The sequence below is a fragment of the Rhinolophus ferrumequinum genome, chromosome 21 (genome assembly GCF_004115265.2).
Source record: "Rhinolophus ferrumequinum isolate MPI-CBG mRhiFer1 chromosome 21, mRhiFer1_v1.p, whole genome shotgun sequence".
Lineage (NCBI taxonomy): Eukaryota > Metazoa > Chordata > Mammalia > Chiroptera > Rhinolophidae > Rhinolophus > Rhinolophus ferrumequinum.
This window is the reverse complement of record NC_046304.1, coordinates 55,131,527-55,149,601: the sequence shown is the minus strand read 5'-3', so window position 1 is coordinate 55,149,601 and position 18,075 is coordinate 55,131,527. Positions and strand designations below refer to the sequence as shown.

At 54.6% G+C, this 18,075-nt stretch overlaps 1 protein-coding gene across 1 annotated transcript in view; it reads right to left on the bottom strand.

Annotated features, from left to right (window-relative positions):
• Positions 1–18,075, bottom strand: part of FOXK2 (forkhead box K2) — a gene marked incomplete at its 5' end in the record, with an annotated part of 40,576 nt that overhangs the window by 9,318 nt on the left and 13,183 nt on the right. Inside the window, 3 exon segments of the mRNA XM_033090175.1 lie at positions 4,206–4,352; positions 5,350–5,497; positions 7,765–7,959. Coding sequence (XP_032946066.1) covers positions 4,206–4,352; positions 5,350–5,497; positions 7,765–7,959 — 490 coding nt within the window.

Sequence of the window (18,075 nt, the reverse complement as noted above, 5' to 3'; positions counted from 1 at the left end):
ATTAATGCAGGATGGAGCACCCGGCAAAACAGGAAGAGAGAGAAGGGAGCCAGAGGCCGAGTGCTGACACCATCTTCCAGTCACCACCTGGCAAAGCACTTCCATACACAGCTCGTTTGCCCCTCAGCAGTCTTGGGAGGCACGGCACGGGAAGAAGATTTCTCTCTCATCCCCTGTTCCCTTCTTTCTACTACAAAAAGTTCAGTTTTCAGAGGATTTGAGGAAAGCTCCCCCCTGGAACCTGGACAACTGCTGGCAGCACACTTGACCCTAAAATCTCTGAAAGGTCAGGAAAAGCCGGGTGAGTCCTGCACGTGGGCTGTCTCATGCGCTCACCTGAATGTTTGCACTTAAAATTGGCAAGTGAAACGATGATAGTTTCTAACTGGTAATAACCACCCTCCCCGCCATGGCCTTCGCGTAGCACTGCCAGCCACGCCCCAGGCGCCTCAGGGATCTAAACCATCCAGTCCAAGCTGACAGGCCACCTACTAAATGACTGTTCAAGTAGCACGCCAGCCACAGGCCGCAATGGACAGTTACCGCCTGCGGACGTCAGCAGCTCCGTGGGCAACGTGAAGGACTCAGGAAATTGTTTATAAGCAAACTACTATATGCCACTGAGGACGTTTCCACGACCACAGATACGTGGCTGTGCTGTTTTAGCACAGGGTTTAGTTGATAACCAACCAACAGCTTTCTATCAATTCCTCCAGAAAACCAAATCGGCTGCCACCAGACAGACGACAGCCCTCCAGCTGCACTCAGGCCTTGTGAAGTTTGGAGGAGAGGGCAGATTTTAAGACTATGGACTGAGAAAAGCAAAGTCAGAGGGTGACATACGACAGCACTTCACTGTGAACGAGACAATCCTCCTCACAGCTGCGTGGGGGGTCCTGACTGCCTGACTGTACAGGGGGCACCTGGCTCCCCGGGCAGGACCTCAGACGTGACTGCCAAACCACAGTGCTGAATGACGTCTGAAAGGGAGGTGGTGAGCCCCCAAACGAGACGAGGCCTGCACTGATGATGGGGACAGGCCACCGAGCATGTCAGGAGCAAGGGAAGTGAGTGCCGTCGGGGCGGGGGCCGGAAGTGCTCACGCAGAGGACGGGGCGCCAGCGTTAGCACCGCTGGCAAGGCCGGGCTCGGCGACGCTGCGGTCCCGTCACCCTCCACCCCTGACCACCTGTGAAGGAAGGGGCGGCTGTTTTCTGTGTGGAAACGTAACAGAACCCAGGCTACCCCATCAGAAGAGGGTGCAAGCCCCCTCCCCCCTAACAACAACCCCACCAGCAAACGAGGCCCCACTGATAAACGGTCAGCTGTGACTGTCCAGCCAACGAGCCTCGGAAATGCGAGGAGGCACTGAGACAGCTCTTGCAGACACACAGCACACATCTAGGGCCTGCAGGCCTCTGTGACCGGGTCAGCCTAGCCACATACTCAGAGCCACACTGACCGGCTCCAATGGGTCGGGACTATCATGAGAGCTCAGGAAAGGTGGGGACTCTTCAGGGCTAAACATGAAGAGAGGGTCGGCACTGCTAGGCACTGCGCCCTCACCGTCCCCTAACTGCGGCCGCCTGCAGGGACCCGCCTCTGTCGGCCCTGAAGACTGCAGCTCAGTCTCCTCTGTGAGGAGATGCGGGCTGGAGCGGGTCACGCATGCTTACTGGGGCTGTCCCCCCGGGTAGCGCCACCCTCCCCTTGGCACTTCCCGGGCAGCTACCGCCTGCCAACCAGTCCCGCTCAGCACTGAGCGCTGCGCAGTGTATTCTGCGAAGAAACTGAAGACAGGAAGCACGGCGTGCGCTCCAGAAGGGACGTCCACCATCAGAGCGCCCGCCCATAAGGACGCAGCACCAGTCCTGCCAGAGGACACACGCCCCAGGGTTCTCAAAATTTTCAGTCACAACAAATACCCCAAGTCTGGGCTGGGTGCAGTTATAATCACAAATCCTGAGGAAACCCCGAGGCATAACACGCAAAGAGAGCAACACACCATCTCCACACACACGGCCCCCCACGTGAGGTTTGATCCTAGACTCTCCTCTGTCATGGGGACACAAAGCTACACCCCAAAAGCAAGTCTGAAGGCAGCTGTGGAGCCCACTGAGCACTCCGGGTAGGCGTCGTGGGAAGTGTCAACACGTGTCCTCTCAGGGACCAACAGAGCCTGGGCCTCAAGTCCCCTGGGCCCTGCTGATTGCAGGGTGATACCACCCCACCCCTGGGAGGGCAGGACGCAGTCTGGAAATCTACATTTTAAAAACGGGTTGGTTTGGTTGACAGCTGTTTTCTTCTCAAAAGAAAAGGATCTGGCTCTTCTGAAACAGGAGGGGGGCGATGGGGATAAGGTCTCACACAGAGACCTCAAGTGCGGTCAAAGCTTTGGGAAGAGCAGCTCAAGGGTCTCAGGACAGAAGGGAGCACACGTGGCCCGGTCCTGCGGACAGAAAAGGACCGCTGGGGAAAGAAGAAACTGACAGTGCGTGTCCATCAATTAAAAGGGGCGCAGCCCTAGGACAGCGGGGGCCAGGAGGTGCGACATGTCCCAGGAGCAGCGCTACACGCGGGCAGGGGCCCCGAGGGACCCTCCCTGGACAGAAAAGCCGATGTTTCAATACGAACAGGAGCCAACGGCAGTTCAGCAGAGGGGCCTTACTCGCATTAATTGTATCTGTGACCCGCTCCAAGGGGACTGCGAAGGCCCACGGGGAGCCAGCAGGCAGTTGTCACTGAGTGGGGTGTTGGGAGCCAGCGGGCAGCCAGCAGGGCCACTCAGCCTCAGGGCAAGAGGACCTCCAGTGCGGGGAGCAGTTGTCACTCAAAGGGGTTTTGGGAGCCAAGGGCAGGTCCGAGGCTGGCCGGGCTTCTGAGAAACACTCCCCATGAGGCCCAGACAAGGGGAGTCCGATCATCAGGCCTGCAGCGCGCTGCAGTTCACGGTGCCAGGTGCCTCAAGGCGCCACGTGCCCCAGACCCACACGGGACACCAGGTCACCCTGTTCCCTCCAGAGCTAAGGACCCTGACAGGACTCAGATCCCTTAGGAAGGAAAGAGTCGGGACTTGGTTGGTAGACTACTTTTATGAAAACACGCTTCCACTTCTGCAGGTAAAGTGCCAAGCCTGTACCCTCCAGTAAAGGGAAAGCGGTGGGCCCCGCCCCCGCCACGTCCCTTGGCTACGGTCCAATAGACACTCATTTTTCAAAGGATCATTTACTCATTAAGCCTCAAAGAAATTCTGTAGCCATTCCTGGTTACTTAATGAACTTAAAAATTATAAATATACTAAATCAATTTTATTTGAATATCTTATAATTTAGTACACCCTATTTGAAATAATAAATTCATGTTCTACTGTTAAAAACAAAACAAAAACAAACAAAAAAATTATAAATGTACATTTCTTCTCTGCATGATTTTAATATTCTGTATGTCAAACTTACCCTCTCCCAGTGTCTGAATTAGTGAAGTCCTATTGTATATCCAGTAAATGGCCACACACAATATATACACAGAACGAGAAAAAAAATATGCAGTGTAAAGGCTTAAAAATTAAACTAAATTAAAAAGCTAAGCAATGGAAACATGCACTGATCTCAGAGTATCCTCTGACGAGGCCCAGGTTCAATACCCGAGGGCTGGGCCGGAAGCACAGGGGACAAGCAGCTGGGCCCCCACCTTAAACAGGGCGGCGTGGCCTTCACCTGTTACATGCTGGCCAACTGGAAACAATGTCTTCTGAAGAAAGGGTTCCTTGGTAAAACAGTTTGAGAACCATCTCTGGGCAAACTTTAAAAAGCCATGTACATCAGCAGACACAGGTAAGGAAGGCAGGCAGAAGAATGCCAGCATGAAGAATGGACTGATTCATAATGCCTCATCTCAGACATGAAATGAACCGCACTGGTGGACACACATGTCCAACAAGCCATGCCTGCCCACCCGAGGGGACCGTGGCAGTAAAATACATAAATTAAGATTTTTCTTCTAGAACCTTCTGCTCTGCACTAAGGAGGTCAGAAAGAGTGTGGCAACAGTGGGCCTCTGAGCAAGAAAATGTCACGCCTCTCATCCTACCGTCTGTACATGTGCCCATGTTCAGTAGAACAGCAGCTCAGCTTTCCTGCCAGCTGTCAGTCAGCATCGACAGGCATGTGACAGAAATGCTTAGTAACACACTGAAATGGCCTTACCTGCCAGCCCTTGTCCGCAGTCCTGTAGTACGGATAGTTTTTAGTGATGTGCGTATAAATCCCATTGAGGGTGAGCTGTTTATCAGGAGCCATCGTAATTGCTTGTACGATTAACTGTGCATAGGAATAAGGTGGCTTTGAGTCATCCTGCATTGAAGTTTAAAAAAAAAAAAAAAGAGTATTGAAGTTAATTCAGGATTCTTGTGTTTTGCAGCATTCCTGTGACAATACTTAATTCTCTTTACTGTAAAAGTAATGTAATTTGGAAAGCATTTGTGATATTTGGAGGAAGTGAGTGAACACGTGTACAGCAGCGTAAAAAAGGCTATTAAAACCAGTGTAGGAATAAGTCCAAATGGCAAAAACGAAACACATGAGAAACGCACTTCCTGCCAGGCCCTAGTGGGGGTCCGCGTGCGCACACTGTGTAAGTAGGTCATCCCAGCAACACTGCGCAGACATCTGTTCTCTCCTTCGCTTAGCAGCATAACGAGAACGCTCCCCCACCAGTGAACACGTCCCAGGACAGTTCCTTACTCGATCACTCTCCTTACGGGACACGTCGGTTGCTTTCCACATGCTGTTTTAGAATCTTCTGTTTGTGACTTTGGTTCTTTTCTCTTAGACAAAGTCCAAACGGGGAATTACTGGGTCACAGAATGAAGGCACGTAGGGTCGGCGTGACCATCCAGTCATTGAGCAGAAGGGACGGATGGAGCCTCCCCAGGTGTGTGCGCATATGTGTGCACGTGTGTTCAGAAGTGTGTGCGTGCTCACCTTCAGCGTCTGGGCAGGACTGTACCCCAGGACTGGTTTCCTGGGGCCCAATGGACGTCAGCCCACAAGGACCAAAGGGCTCTCTGTGCACACGGTCTGCTGCGCTCTCAGCACCTGGGCCCTCGGTGGCCCCTGGGGAGGAGCCATGGCTGAGCACCCGAGCGAACACGTGTGTAAGACCCCAAAGGACCAAGATGATCGCAGTGACCCCACAGCCACTCAGACGTGCATGTCACCGATACATGGCAGACGCACTTCCTGACGGCCCCGGTGGGGATGTCAGTAGACATGCAGGTGACGGGGTGAGGACAGCTAGCCACACGATGGCCCCTGGTTCCGTCTCGTCTTGAGGCTATGAAACATTTACCTTTGGGCTGTCTCCACCTGAAGCTTCCTTCTCATTTTCTGGCTGTGAGCTGTCGGCTATTAAATTGAGGTCAGATGGTATCACACGGCCCACTTTGTACCCTGAAGACCCTGCTCCCCGGGGGCTGGATGGGCAAGAGTTCGCAGCACTGCAGAAGAGAGAAGGTTGTTTCCATGAGTGCGTTACAGAGCAGACAGCGCACTGTACTCCAGTGACTGCCTCTGAACGCAGGGAAAACTGCACAAGAGAGGATCAGCATTTCTGATGGGAAAATGAACTCATTAATTCTCTGTGAAATTGACAATCACCCCAAGAAACAGGTGGAAATCACGTATTTGCTTCCACACATGACCTCTCACATAATCATAAAACGCTCAAAGGAGGTGGTAGCCCACCCACCTCACCCATGAGGAAACAAGCTCAGGATGGTTCCGGAACTTACCCAAACGTGCCAGCTCCAGGACTCCAGCCTGGCAGAGGGACATAGCACAGGCCCCACTGTGCCCTCCCCACTGGGGAGCCAGGGGATGGGGAGGGCAGCCAGGCTGAGGACAGGGTGGCTCAGAAGGGGACGAGGCTGTGGGCACAGACACCATGCAGGCCGCTATGGGCCCTGGGAGCACACCCAGGAAACAGAACTAGGAACCCAGCTGTGAAACGCACATTTCTTTCACAGGCGGGGCTGGGCACCGGGTGTCGCCTCGATCTCTGCGCTGATTCAAGGCGTGTTCATTTGTGTAAGTCACCGAGTTGTGTTGGCTTTTCGGTGCAGTACTATACTTTATATAGAGAACACGCTATTGAAACAAGGACACCAAGGGAAGGTCGGCTTAAGGATCCATTATGGTACAGAAGAGGGTATGGTTAGCTCTCATTTGTGTCGGGGTGGGAAAGACAAGTACTGCAAATGTAAAGAAAATTTCTGGGAAAGGTACTTAATGAACGTAGTTACCATCAGAAAACTGAACTGGGAGGGAGAGAGGGAGGGAAGAAGGGGGGGAGGGGTCCGCCCACCCAGCCCGCGCATGCGCATGCGCACAGGCAGGGCACGCCCCAGGTCACGGGCATTTCCTGCGCCAACAGTTCTAGTGACTCCAAACCAGCGGGTGCTTAAGAGGTGTGGGCCCGGGGGCTACAAGGGGCCTAGGGCTGGACAGGGGTCTGGAAAAGGCGGGTTTGCTCACCCAGCACAAAGGGGGCTGGTCAGTGCCGGCGAGGGCGTGACCCAGGTCCTGGGGAGGGGACGGAGCAGAGGGTGTGGGGAGGCTGGTCAAGGTCTCCGACCACCCGCCTTCCCTGCGGGCCCGTGCCCACGGGTTCTCTCCTGTCCGCCTGCCGCCGGTACACCCACTGCTCGGTCCGTTCAGCCACAGGCGGACATGTGCACAGGTCAAGCAGATGGGAGGGGCCGAGGCGCTCGGGCAGCCGGGCCGACCCGCCAGAGCCAACGCGGCTCCGGAGGCCGACCACTGAGACTGGCTTTGCGGGAAGAGCTGAGCACTCAACCACAGGTGTCACCCGGGGGCTGCCAGGTCCCTGTGCACTCACGAGCTCTGCCACACGCAGGGCCTGCACGCGTGGCCAGACAGCCCTTCCCCAGGGGGCAGACCTGCATGGCAGGCAGGAGCCTGGTTCCAGGGAGAAGCAAGTGTGTTCCTTTCACACCCAAGTCCAACGCCACCCACAGCTAAGCGGATGCCCAGGCACATGTCTGCACACCTACAACACAGCAGGAGCCAGGACGCCCAGCTGCCCTGGGCCCCGCTGGCCACGTGGAGCTCTGCTCCCCCCCGCAGGCTGCCGTCCACAGGTCGTCCTGACCCCCAGCCCTCCGCGGACAGTGTGCCCCGAAGCCGCTATCCTCCGCTTCCCAAGGAGCCCAGTCTCTCTTCAGACATCATGAAGAACACAAATTTGTCACTTCACTGTCAAAGTCATTGACCCCAATTGCGAGTCAGCAGAATCTATGTGAACTTCTGACAAACTACAAAAACTCAAAATACAAAGGAAAACCTATCTCAGACTTCAGACCAACAGGACAGGTCACCTGCCCCTTCAACTTGCACTAGAATAAAAGGATTCCTAAGTAAACCAGGACCATCTGGAATCTGTCAGGACAGGACTGAGCAAAGAGCGTTCAGAAACGAACCAGGGTTTTCAGCGTCCCAACAACCAGGGTTTTCAGCGTCCCAACACCTCCCTCTCCATGTGTCACCTCCCCGTGTCACTTCCCTCCACATGTCACACCACCACATGTCACCCCACACGTGTCACCCCCACACGTGTGTCATCTCCTTCCGCGTGTGTCACTGTGACTCACACGGCGCCTGAAGGTCCCAAAGCAAGAGGACTGAAATGCAGACATGGTCACAGACATGGCGGCCGCCGACCAGCTCGCCGCGGGAGCTGTGGTACCTGATGGTTCCCGTGGGGGAGGGCAGGGGGCTGATGAGGTGGGCCATGGTGTCTGGAATGTTGATGGTCAGGGGCGAGATGTGGGCCTGCACGGGCTTCTCCGGGGACTCGGGCGCCTCCTGCTTCTCCCTCTGGTCGCTGGACAGGGCAGTGAATGTTATCTTGATGTTCGTGCTCGGGAAGCGGAACGTGCACCTGAAAAACAACACGCAGCGTCAGCATCCGTCCTGCTGGCTGAAGGACCTGGAGCCGCGGCCTGAGTGCGGGAGCCCCAAGAGGCCCGCTTCCAATGTGTTCACTCAGCTTAGGACAAAACCGAGGCATTTCGTGACTTTAAACACTAACGACCACAAAGGTCACTTAGACCAGCCAAACAGGAAAACACAGGGGAGGAGACTCAGAAAAGACTCAGACACCAGCTCGTCTGACTACGCCTCTGAGAGAAACGCACTGGGGGGTTTCAGGTCCCATAGCAGACTTAGCGAAGAACCACCACTTGGCGTGCGTGGTTCCTTTCACCAGAAATGTAAAGCTACACCAGGGTCGTGCAGCAGAAACAGACAGTTTTGTAACTATTTCTCCTTCAAAAGAACGGTCATTCCTTTTCTTTTAAAAAATAGCATCAACTTTTTCACTGAGCCAACAAGTCAGACCTATTCAACTACGGGGAAAGCTTTACAATTGAATACTCTGGTCACCTTCAAAATAGCTTTCTTGCCGTGACTCAAGTATGTTTATTTTTTCAAAAAAACGTAACGCAAGCCAAACGCCTTCACAGACTAAAAGTTAAAAATAGCTCCACCTTCACGTCCAGTTACACAGAGCCTGCTTCCGGTACTCCCTCTAAATGGCCACACGGCCAGCCCACGGTGCTCAGCCGGCTGTACCCACCACCCTGTCCTACTTGGGCACCTGCCAGAGAAGGGGCCAGCACATGGAGATCTCACATCCCTCCCACTTCCAATGACAATTTCAAGTCCATACTTCCCAATGCTTTAGTTGGGGCAGGAAAGGATGTCCCTCGGCAGGACTGGACACACTGCCTGCCTTCCTCCCCGCACACGCCCCCCCCTTTGAAGTCACTGCCATCTGGTTCTCTGCCCCTTTACTTCCCTCGTGAGGTCAGTCCCCCCGAGTCTCGGTGGACAGAGCAGAACCTGATGTGCCGACCACCTCCTTCCTGGTGTCCCGTCCCTGCCTCTCGGGTTTCCCTCTCAATCCCGTACCAGGTGCTCCTCCTCTACTCCCAATGCCCAATGCCCCAGACCACGACCCCAGCTTCTGAGTTTCTCCATCTCACGCAGGCAGGCCCGGGACCTTCAATTCTACATGATCCGAATGACTCCAAAACCCCCATTTCCTGCGCTCTATACCTGTCTGCCCTGTTTTCCCACATGCACCCACATGGGCATCTCTAAGGAGTCCCACACCGGCTCCTCCCCTGTGCCCCCCACCCCCGTGGCGGACGGCATCAGTCACTGCTCAGGCCAGAAACGCAAGTTTCATCCAACTCAGCCACTAAGCCGTCAGCTCTCACTTTCAAAACATACCCCATCATCAGAAGTGAAAATGTCTGCTCTGCCAGAGACGCTGCTAAGACACTGAAAACACAAGCCACATCTCGCGTGTTCACCTTCTAGAAGGAAACCTTTACAAATCCCATGTCCAACAGAGGACTCGGGTCCAGACAGTAAAGACCTATCTGGAAATGACAGTAAGAAAACAATAAAATGGGGAAAAGATGTGGAAAAAACACTTCAGCAAAGATACACAGATGGCAAATAAACAGGTGAAAAGATGTTCACCACCACCTGCCACTTGGGCAATGCAAAGCAAACACCGTGAGATGCCACTAAACACCTACGAGAACGGGCGAAGTGCGGTGAAGACGGGACAAGCAGACCCCACGCTGCTGGTGGTGAGGGGAAAGGTGCGGCCCCCAGGAAACCGGTCTGCCGTTTCTTGTGAAGTGAAACACGTATGTCGCACAACCAAGCACTTACGCTCTGGGTGTTTCCCAGGAGAAGTGAACACTCACAGTCACCCAGTGGCCACACATGAGTGTCCACAGCAGCTGTTCGTCGCCCACCCGGAAAGGATGCCCCTGTCCCCCACCCCTGGGTGGACAGCGCTGCACCAGGCTGACTCTCATCTCAGATACAACCCGGTTGTAAAAGGTGCAGCCACCGTGCAGGGCCGGTCCCCAAAGTTACATGGCGTGTGATCTCATTTATGCACCATTCCCGAAACAAATCACAGACGAGGGGTGGCCAGAGGCTGGGGGAGGGGAGGGAATGTGGCCCCAGCGGCTGCCCCAGGGGATCCTCAAACCTGTACAACTGACGTGTCCCTAGATCACAAAGACCCACCAAGAAAAGCGACGCATGCAGAAAGTAGTGGGGAAACCGCGGTGTCTGCAGCCCCAACCACTGGTTCCCACGTCCTCCTGCATCTGCTCCTGCACCGCGTCCGCAGCCCCGAGGGGCACCAGGCAGTGTCTAGAGACAGGCGGTCGGACCACAGAGGTGCTCCGTTCGCGAGTGGGCAGCGGCCAGGCAGGGCTGACGTCACCCATGCGCACGGACGACCCCACCAGAGACGCGCCGTACACCCCTCCGCCCACCCTTCCCCCAAGAGTCGCACCGGTGCTGGAAGATCCGGCAGGAAGCCAGCCTGCGCCCCCGCCCTCGGGCACGAGCCCGACCCTCACGGGTGCCCCGGCGCCATCTTTCCCCTGACGTCACGGCCGCTCGTTCACTGTACTGGGGTCCCTCCCACGCCTCGCGGCCCACACAACGGCCTCCCCGGACCGCGCCGCACTCTCCCCTCACCAACGACGACCCACACACAACCTACCGACGGACAGGACAGGACGGGACGATGGCCCCCAGGAGGCAGCCTGACTGCGCGAGCCCCTTGGAGCCCTTCCCCGGTGTGCGCACTTCTCTGAGGGCCAGAGGCAGAGTCTGGGCCTCGTCACCCCGGGCCAGGGACACAGATCCGGAAGCATCAAGGAATGTCTGCTGGGAACCTGGGTGACAGAAGCCACCCGCTGTCCCGTCGGCCACTTCGGAGGTCTGGTGGGCCCTGGCGTCAGGAGCGGAGATGGCAGGTGTGGCCCCACAGTGCCCCTCTACAAGGTGAGCGCAGGCCCAGGTGGGATGGCGCCCTGCGCCCGATCCCGATACCCTCTGCTGCACGTGCTCAGACACACACACTCCCCCAGCTGGAAAAGTTCCCGAGTGGGCTCATTTCCACCTACTCAGGACAGCACATCGGATGCCAGCCAGTCATCAGGATCATTGTGGAGTTCTCCGTGTGTAAGAGTATCTCAGAACTCTGAACAAACTCTTCAGTTTGTCACTTGACCTAATTCAGTGACCCACACAGCACCCACTGGACTGGGTGCCTTGCATCCGAGACCACTTGGGAGGAACCCGGGGAACCAGGTAACCGCGGTCCTGGCAGAGGAGAGCCCCGCAGGCGTGTCCCCGCCATGGGGCGCAGAGACAACACAGCTCACTTCTGGGTTTCCTACTAAAATAACCTGGATCTCACCAAGAAGGAACGGCAGACACATTAAATTGAGGGGCGTTCTACAAAACACTGACCTGTCCTCCTCAAACCTGTCAACGTCACAGAAGGCCGAGGCATGGCACAAGTGGAAGGGCAGTACGGTGGCAACTCAATGCAGTGACCTGGGAGAGAGGAGCCCAGGGTGCGGGTGTGGGGATGGGGATGGGGGACGGGGAGCAGGTGGGGTCCGGCTGGTCTGAGCCCTGCTGCGTGGGTGCGGAGGGAAGACACAGAACGGCCAGCTCCACGGTCTGGCCCATGTGACAGGAGATGCAGATGAATCGGTGGCTGAGGAACACGCCCAGGGTGCAATGGCTATGGGGACATGTGACACATGAGGTGCCTGTTACCCACCACCCCAGAGGACACCACGTGGCCATTAGTGAAGCCTGGATGGGAACACACCTCGGTGTCCTCAGCGTAGAGACAGCCCCATGCCACTCAAGGAAGAGGAGGAACCTGGGAAACTCAGCCAGCATCCCCATGAAGGAACAACATGACAGGGGACTTCAAATTGGGTCTAGTCCCCACTCAGCCACGATGGCGAACCCGCTTCCCTTTTTATCTTCTGCAAAAATGGGAGCCAAACTGCTCTTCTTTCCAAACCCTGAGAAGGACTGAAGCCAGAGGCATTTTAAATGGGCCTCTACACGCACTTGCATCATTCTCTCCTCGTGTCCTCTAATTTATGAAAGAAAGACTGAAACGTAAGACAGCCAGGCCTGACCAGCGGCCCTTACCTAACCAAGTGTGTCAGTGACTCCTAAGTGACTCTCCCACCCCACGTGCCATTTCCGCTGTGCTAGGAGCAGGACTGACATGCCACACTGAGGCGAGCTGCCACCATCATCAGTGTGAACCGGCCCAGGGCCTGGCGGGCGCAGCCTCGCTCCCGAAGGGAGTCAGCAAGGGGACAGCTGTGCTCGGCTCAGGGAGGGGCTGCACTGCCCCTCGGGGGTGGCAGCTTTGAGAGACCAGTGGTGACTTTAAGCTCACAGGGTTCAGAGAGTGTGACCGAGTTTAAGACATTTTCGGACAATGGCACACAGACTGGGAAAGAAGTCAGAAACCCTGACCAGTCCGTCCTTTCCTTGTGTCACCCCTCAGCAATGGACCTTAAGACACAGGGATCGCCTCGGCTTGCACCTCCTACCCACCCTGCACAACGCTGAAGGCGGGTTTCTACGCCAACGCAGGACGCACCGAGTGGCTACGGAAGCACGCCTTGGCTGTGGTTTTCCTCAGATTCTGCGCCCACCTTCTGGGGAGCCTGGAAAGCCTGTCTTGGGAAGATGCCTGCAGCTCGGGATGCAGCGTCAGCTGGGACCCCAGTCTCTGAGTGCGGAGACTTTTACCGCGTGTCCTGTTTCGAAGGGACTCAGAAACAACAGTTGGTGAGATGAAGTTCTCACACACAGGCGGCGCTCAGAAGGGCCCACGGTGAAGCTCACTGCTCTATCGCCCCATCTTGAAACCCGCAGAATTTCACTTCTGAATCTGTGTTTTGTGAGTGACGTCCAATGGGACAATGGTGCCTCGCCCAGGGCTTGGACACTCGAATCACACACACCTTGCCTCCAGCAGCCGTGTCCCGGCTGGGGCCTGGACAGGGGCCCCTGGGATGTCTGGGAGGGTGCACTGGCCTCCACCTAAGAAAGCTTGACATCAAGTAACAAAAGCAGCATGGCAGGCTGCGAGGGCACAGAAGACATGAAAAGCCCTCCTCCTGCTTTCTTAATCTGCACTTCCAGTTTGCACTGGCCCCCACGTATGATGGAGCGGGCCTTGCACCCTAAGACACCGGATATTAAGAAACGGTGCCCTTCCGTATGTGTCTGTCCCCACACACCAGAAAGCCTCGATTCCAGAAACACTCCTGACCGGCAGCTTCACGAGTGGCTGCCCAGTGCTTCTGCGTTTTTCTTTGGCTTGGGGAAGAATTTTGTGTGTTGCTCCCCTGCCCCCATCTGCCGTGCTGAAGTCCCGTTAATGGAGGTGCTGGAAAGCACTGCCTCGTCTACCCCTCTGTGTGGCCTTTTGCTGTTGGGGGAAGGCCCACTCAGAAAGGCACATCCGTTTCAGATCCTGATGCCAGGCTGGGGACGAGGGCGGTACTGCACATGAGTGTGGCCACGCTGTGCTTCCAGAAGACTTATAAAGCGTGGTACAAACTGCTGTAATTTTCAGTCATTCAGGAACCATCTGGACTAACGAAGACACCCACTAGTTGTGAGAAATAATGCCACCAGCGCCCCCCGTCTGGATCACAAAGCACCTCACCCACAGCCTCGGTGCAGACGGTGGGGCAGGCCCTCTGCAGTGTGTCCCACGGGGCTGCACCCACGAATCTGACGCCCCAGTCCCATGAGCGGCCGTCACGAGCACACACAACAGCACTGCTGCAGGCATCTCGATGAAGCTTCCAGTGGGAAAGTCTTCCAGCTGAAAACATGCCTGTCAAACACTCGCAGCTTTACCCATTGTCACAGCCCCCAAAACTACCCACATGTCCACCTGCGGCAGACTATTAAGATGTGGGACAGTCGTGTTACTGAAATCAGTCCTTGACAGCAGAGAGAATGAATGACCCACAGCAGGTACCAAACCATGGGCGTATTCAGTGAGAAGCCAACACCACCCCTGACGTTCTGTGGGAGTCCATGTGTACGAAGCTCAAAGCAAACAAAACCACCTACGGTCTAGAATTCAGGACGGTGTTTCTGGGGCTGGGAGGGCACATGGCAGCTTCTGGGGTGCTGACAACTCAATGGCTCTTTACTGGGAGCAGGTTATACCGTGGGTTCTCATTAAGCTTTAAATTTAGGATCTGGGCGTTTTTCTGAGTATAGATTACACTAAAAACAAAAACACTGTGGAGAGTGACACGGCTAGACACCAACTAAGAAATGACTCCAGAAGAGCAGGCAAGCTATGCCGCAGAAGAAGGACCAGGGGCAGGCGTGAGAAAAGTTCAAGGGGAATGACAGGACATACACAGTTCCACGAATTCAGAGACGCAGGGTACACAGGACAGGGGGTCCCCGGTCCGATGAGCAGCAGCTCACAGGAGAGACAGCTGCGGCAGACAGACAGACAGACAGACAGACAGAGTGGCACTGCAGCCTTGGAGCGGGAGGCTTCAAAGCTGCCGAGTGCAGCCACCTGCCCACACCCTACTCTCCGGGTCCCTGCCACAATGACTTGCCTCGGAGGAGCCTCTATGCCTCAGACTGGTCCACAAGTCCTTGTTCACAATTTCCAAACAGCTCCAAAAGGCCTGGCCTGAAATCGGCTGGCAGCCAGTTCTGACCTGAGCTGAGGAGGAGCTAATTATAGCCTAACTATCCCACTTAGACTACGCGTGCGGCCGGCCAGCGACAGAAGTGCTACTGTGCAGAGTTACATGCACACACTGCCCTACTTTCCCAATGTCTGTCCTCAAACACCTCTGGCTCCCTGTGTTTCTGTGAGACCTGCTGGGCCACGCACGGTGCCCCTTCCTACGAATTGCTCCAGAAATTTTGTTTCAGGGAAGTTACACACTTCCCTCAAAAAGAACAAATCCATTCAGCTACTGTCCAGAGGACAACATCTATTAGTGCTGTTGTTCTCAACAAGTAATAAAAGCACACAGCATAAAAATGCAAAGCCCTCAAAGAACAGAAACAGCAAAACTCTAGTTTCCAATGACAGCTCTCAGAGGGTCCCCCAGAACTATTCAAGTAAACAAGTAAATAAGGAGGGAGCCTGCCTCCAAAGGCAGGCCCTGGGCTCCCAGCAGACAAGCAGTGCCTGCCTCTGCTCCCGCCATTTCTCCAGCTCACTGACTCACCCAAAGCCGCGCCCCACGGAGCGGAGCGAGGCACAAAGACCTGCGGACTAACATTCACGTCTACATGTCACCTGCCTCCTCGGTAAGTAGTGTCCCACATATGGGTCATGTTTGATCCTCAATAACTTGATCAGACTCCATTAACGACCAAACTGCAATTTTTTCTTTTAAAAGGGGGGCGCAGCTCAGTGGCCCAGCAGGGATCCAACCAGCAACCTTGGTGTTATCAGCACTACGCTCTAACCAACTGAGCTAACCAGCCACCCCACAATGTGTTTTTTATTTTGTCCCCCCCCCTTTTTCCACCCCCCCCACTCCAATTCAAGCCAGGTGTTTCTCAGTCGAGTTGTGGAGGACACAGCTCCGAGCCCATGCTGGGATTAGGAGCCTTGCGCTCCCCCCCCACCCAGGCAGTCGGTCGCTGGTGTCAGTCGGCTGCTCACAGCAGCTCACGGCAGCTCTCGCCGGCTGCCAGGCGCTCACGATGGCTGCCGGCTACTCACGGTAGCACACTGTAGCCCACGGCAGCCCACGGCAGCCCAGCTCCAGGGAGAGCCGTTATTCACAATCTTAGCTGTAGAGGGCACAGCTCACTGGCCCCTGTGGGAATCGGACCAGCGACCTCGGCGTTGGGAGCATGGCGCTCCAACCACCTGAGCCACCGGGCCAGCCCCACAATGTACGACAATGTACATGGGTTTTTTTTAATACATTTCATCAGGAAATTGTGGCACAGGCTACAACATGGATGAATCTGGAGGACACAATGCAAAGTGAAGTAAGCCACACACAAAAGGACAGATCCTGTATGATTCCACATGAGGTGCCTAGAGGAATCAAATCCATAGAGACAGACAGTAGATGGCGGCTGCCAGGGGCTGGGGGCGGGAGGTGGGGAGTTGTTTAATAGGCATGCAGTTTCAGTGTGGAAAGATGGAAAGTTCTGGAGATGATGGTGGTGACAGCTGACAACACTGTGAAGTGCTTAATGCCACTGAACGGTGTTCTTAAAAATGGTTCAGATGGTAAATGCTATGTGTATTTTACCACAATAAAAAAAAATTTAAACAGCACTTACAATTATGTCTGGCACATAGCAAACACTAAATCTTAGCTATATATATTTTTTTAAAAGACATTTCATCAAGAGAATGAGAAGAAAAGTCAGACTGGGAGAAAACATTTGCAAGACATACTTGATAAAGAATGTACCTAAGAACTCTTAAAGCTCAAGAAAAAAACGACGATTTAAAAATGAGCCAAAGTTCTGAACACACATCTCACCAAACAAGCCTATGAAAAGATGTTCGCATCCTGTCATCAGGAAAATGCAAATGAAGACAATGAGATACTCCTACACGCCCACTAGAACGGTCACAATTTGTAACACTGACATCACCAAATGCTGTTGAGGATGTGGAGCCACAGGAACTCACTCATTCCCGGTGGGGATGCAGATGGTGCAGCCACTTCAAAAGACAGTTTGTCAGTTTCTTACAGAAGGAAACACAGTCTTACCAAATGACCCAGCAATCGTGCTCCTTGGTATTTACCCAAAGGAGCTGAAAACCTATGTCCACACAAAACCTGCACACGGATGTTTATAGCAGTTTTATTCAGTAACTGCCCAAACGTGGAAGCAGCTGAGGTGCCCTTAGTAGGTGATGGATGAATATAGAGTGATCCACCCAGGCAGTGGGACATTACCCGGCACTGAAAGGAAAAGCGTGAAAAGACAGGGAGGAACCTTAGGTGCGTGTGACTGAGTGAAAGCAGCCCAGCTGAGAAAGCTGCGTACCATGTGATTTCAACCCTATGACGTTCCAGCACGGACACAACTAAGGAGACAGTAAAAGGATCGGGGGTTGTCGGGCTGGGGAGGGAGGGATGAATGCAGGGGGTACACTTTCAGAGCAGTGAAAATACCCTCCATGACGCTGTAGTGGGGGGTACGTGTCACTCTCCGTTTGTCCAAACCCATAGGATGTACAACACAGAGAATGACCCTAATGTCAGCTACGGACCCTGGGGGATGACGTGTCAGTGTACGTTCATGTGCCATCTGGTGGGGGTGTTGACAGTGGGGGGAGGGGCTGGGAACTCTCTGTACCTCCCCTCAATTTTGCTGTGAACCTAAAACTGCTCTAAGAATAAAGTCTATTACCAAAAGCATATATGAATTTCAAAATATTATTCTGACAGCATGTTGTTTTATTTAGCTAACATTTCCAAATAGTTGAGGGGAGTAGATTTAGAAAATACTGAACCCCGACATGGGAAATGCCCCTCCAGAGAACAAGCCGAGGAGGCCTCCCTGAAGCCAGACCAGGTGCCCACAGTTCAGGGGCACTTCCACACTGGCAACATTATGTCTCTTAACTGCTCACGTTTAACGGATCCCTCATCTTCTCAGGTAAACCTAGAGTGGCCAAAGACAGTTGAAAAAGGAAGAAAGAAAAATAAACCACACATAGCAAACCAAGCACAACCCCTACATGCCACCCACGTGTGCCCACACACGCCCGCATCCCCCACAGCTCCCTCCTCCAATTATCCAGTTTCTGAAGGGGGAGGGTGGTCTAAGCACAGGTTGTGTTTAAAAGACGCCCATCCCCAGTTAAGAACCAAGGGTTGGATAGAATGAACCCACCCTAGTGAGGGGCTGAGCGCAGCAGGACACCGCCTGGCCCCACACGAACTCATGCTCAGAGCAGGGCTTACTAGGGGTCTGAGCACCCAGAAGCAGGGCCACATGTCACCACAGGGACAGTAATGAAGCCAGCAAGGAGGGGGGAGGCAGATGCAATCCTGCGCCTTCCCCTCTTCCTGGCAGAGGGGGCGCTGACAGATGAGACCCCGACACCCGGCAGAGGCACTCTGACAACAGGCCCCGGCAGTCTGAG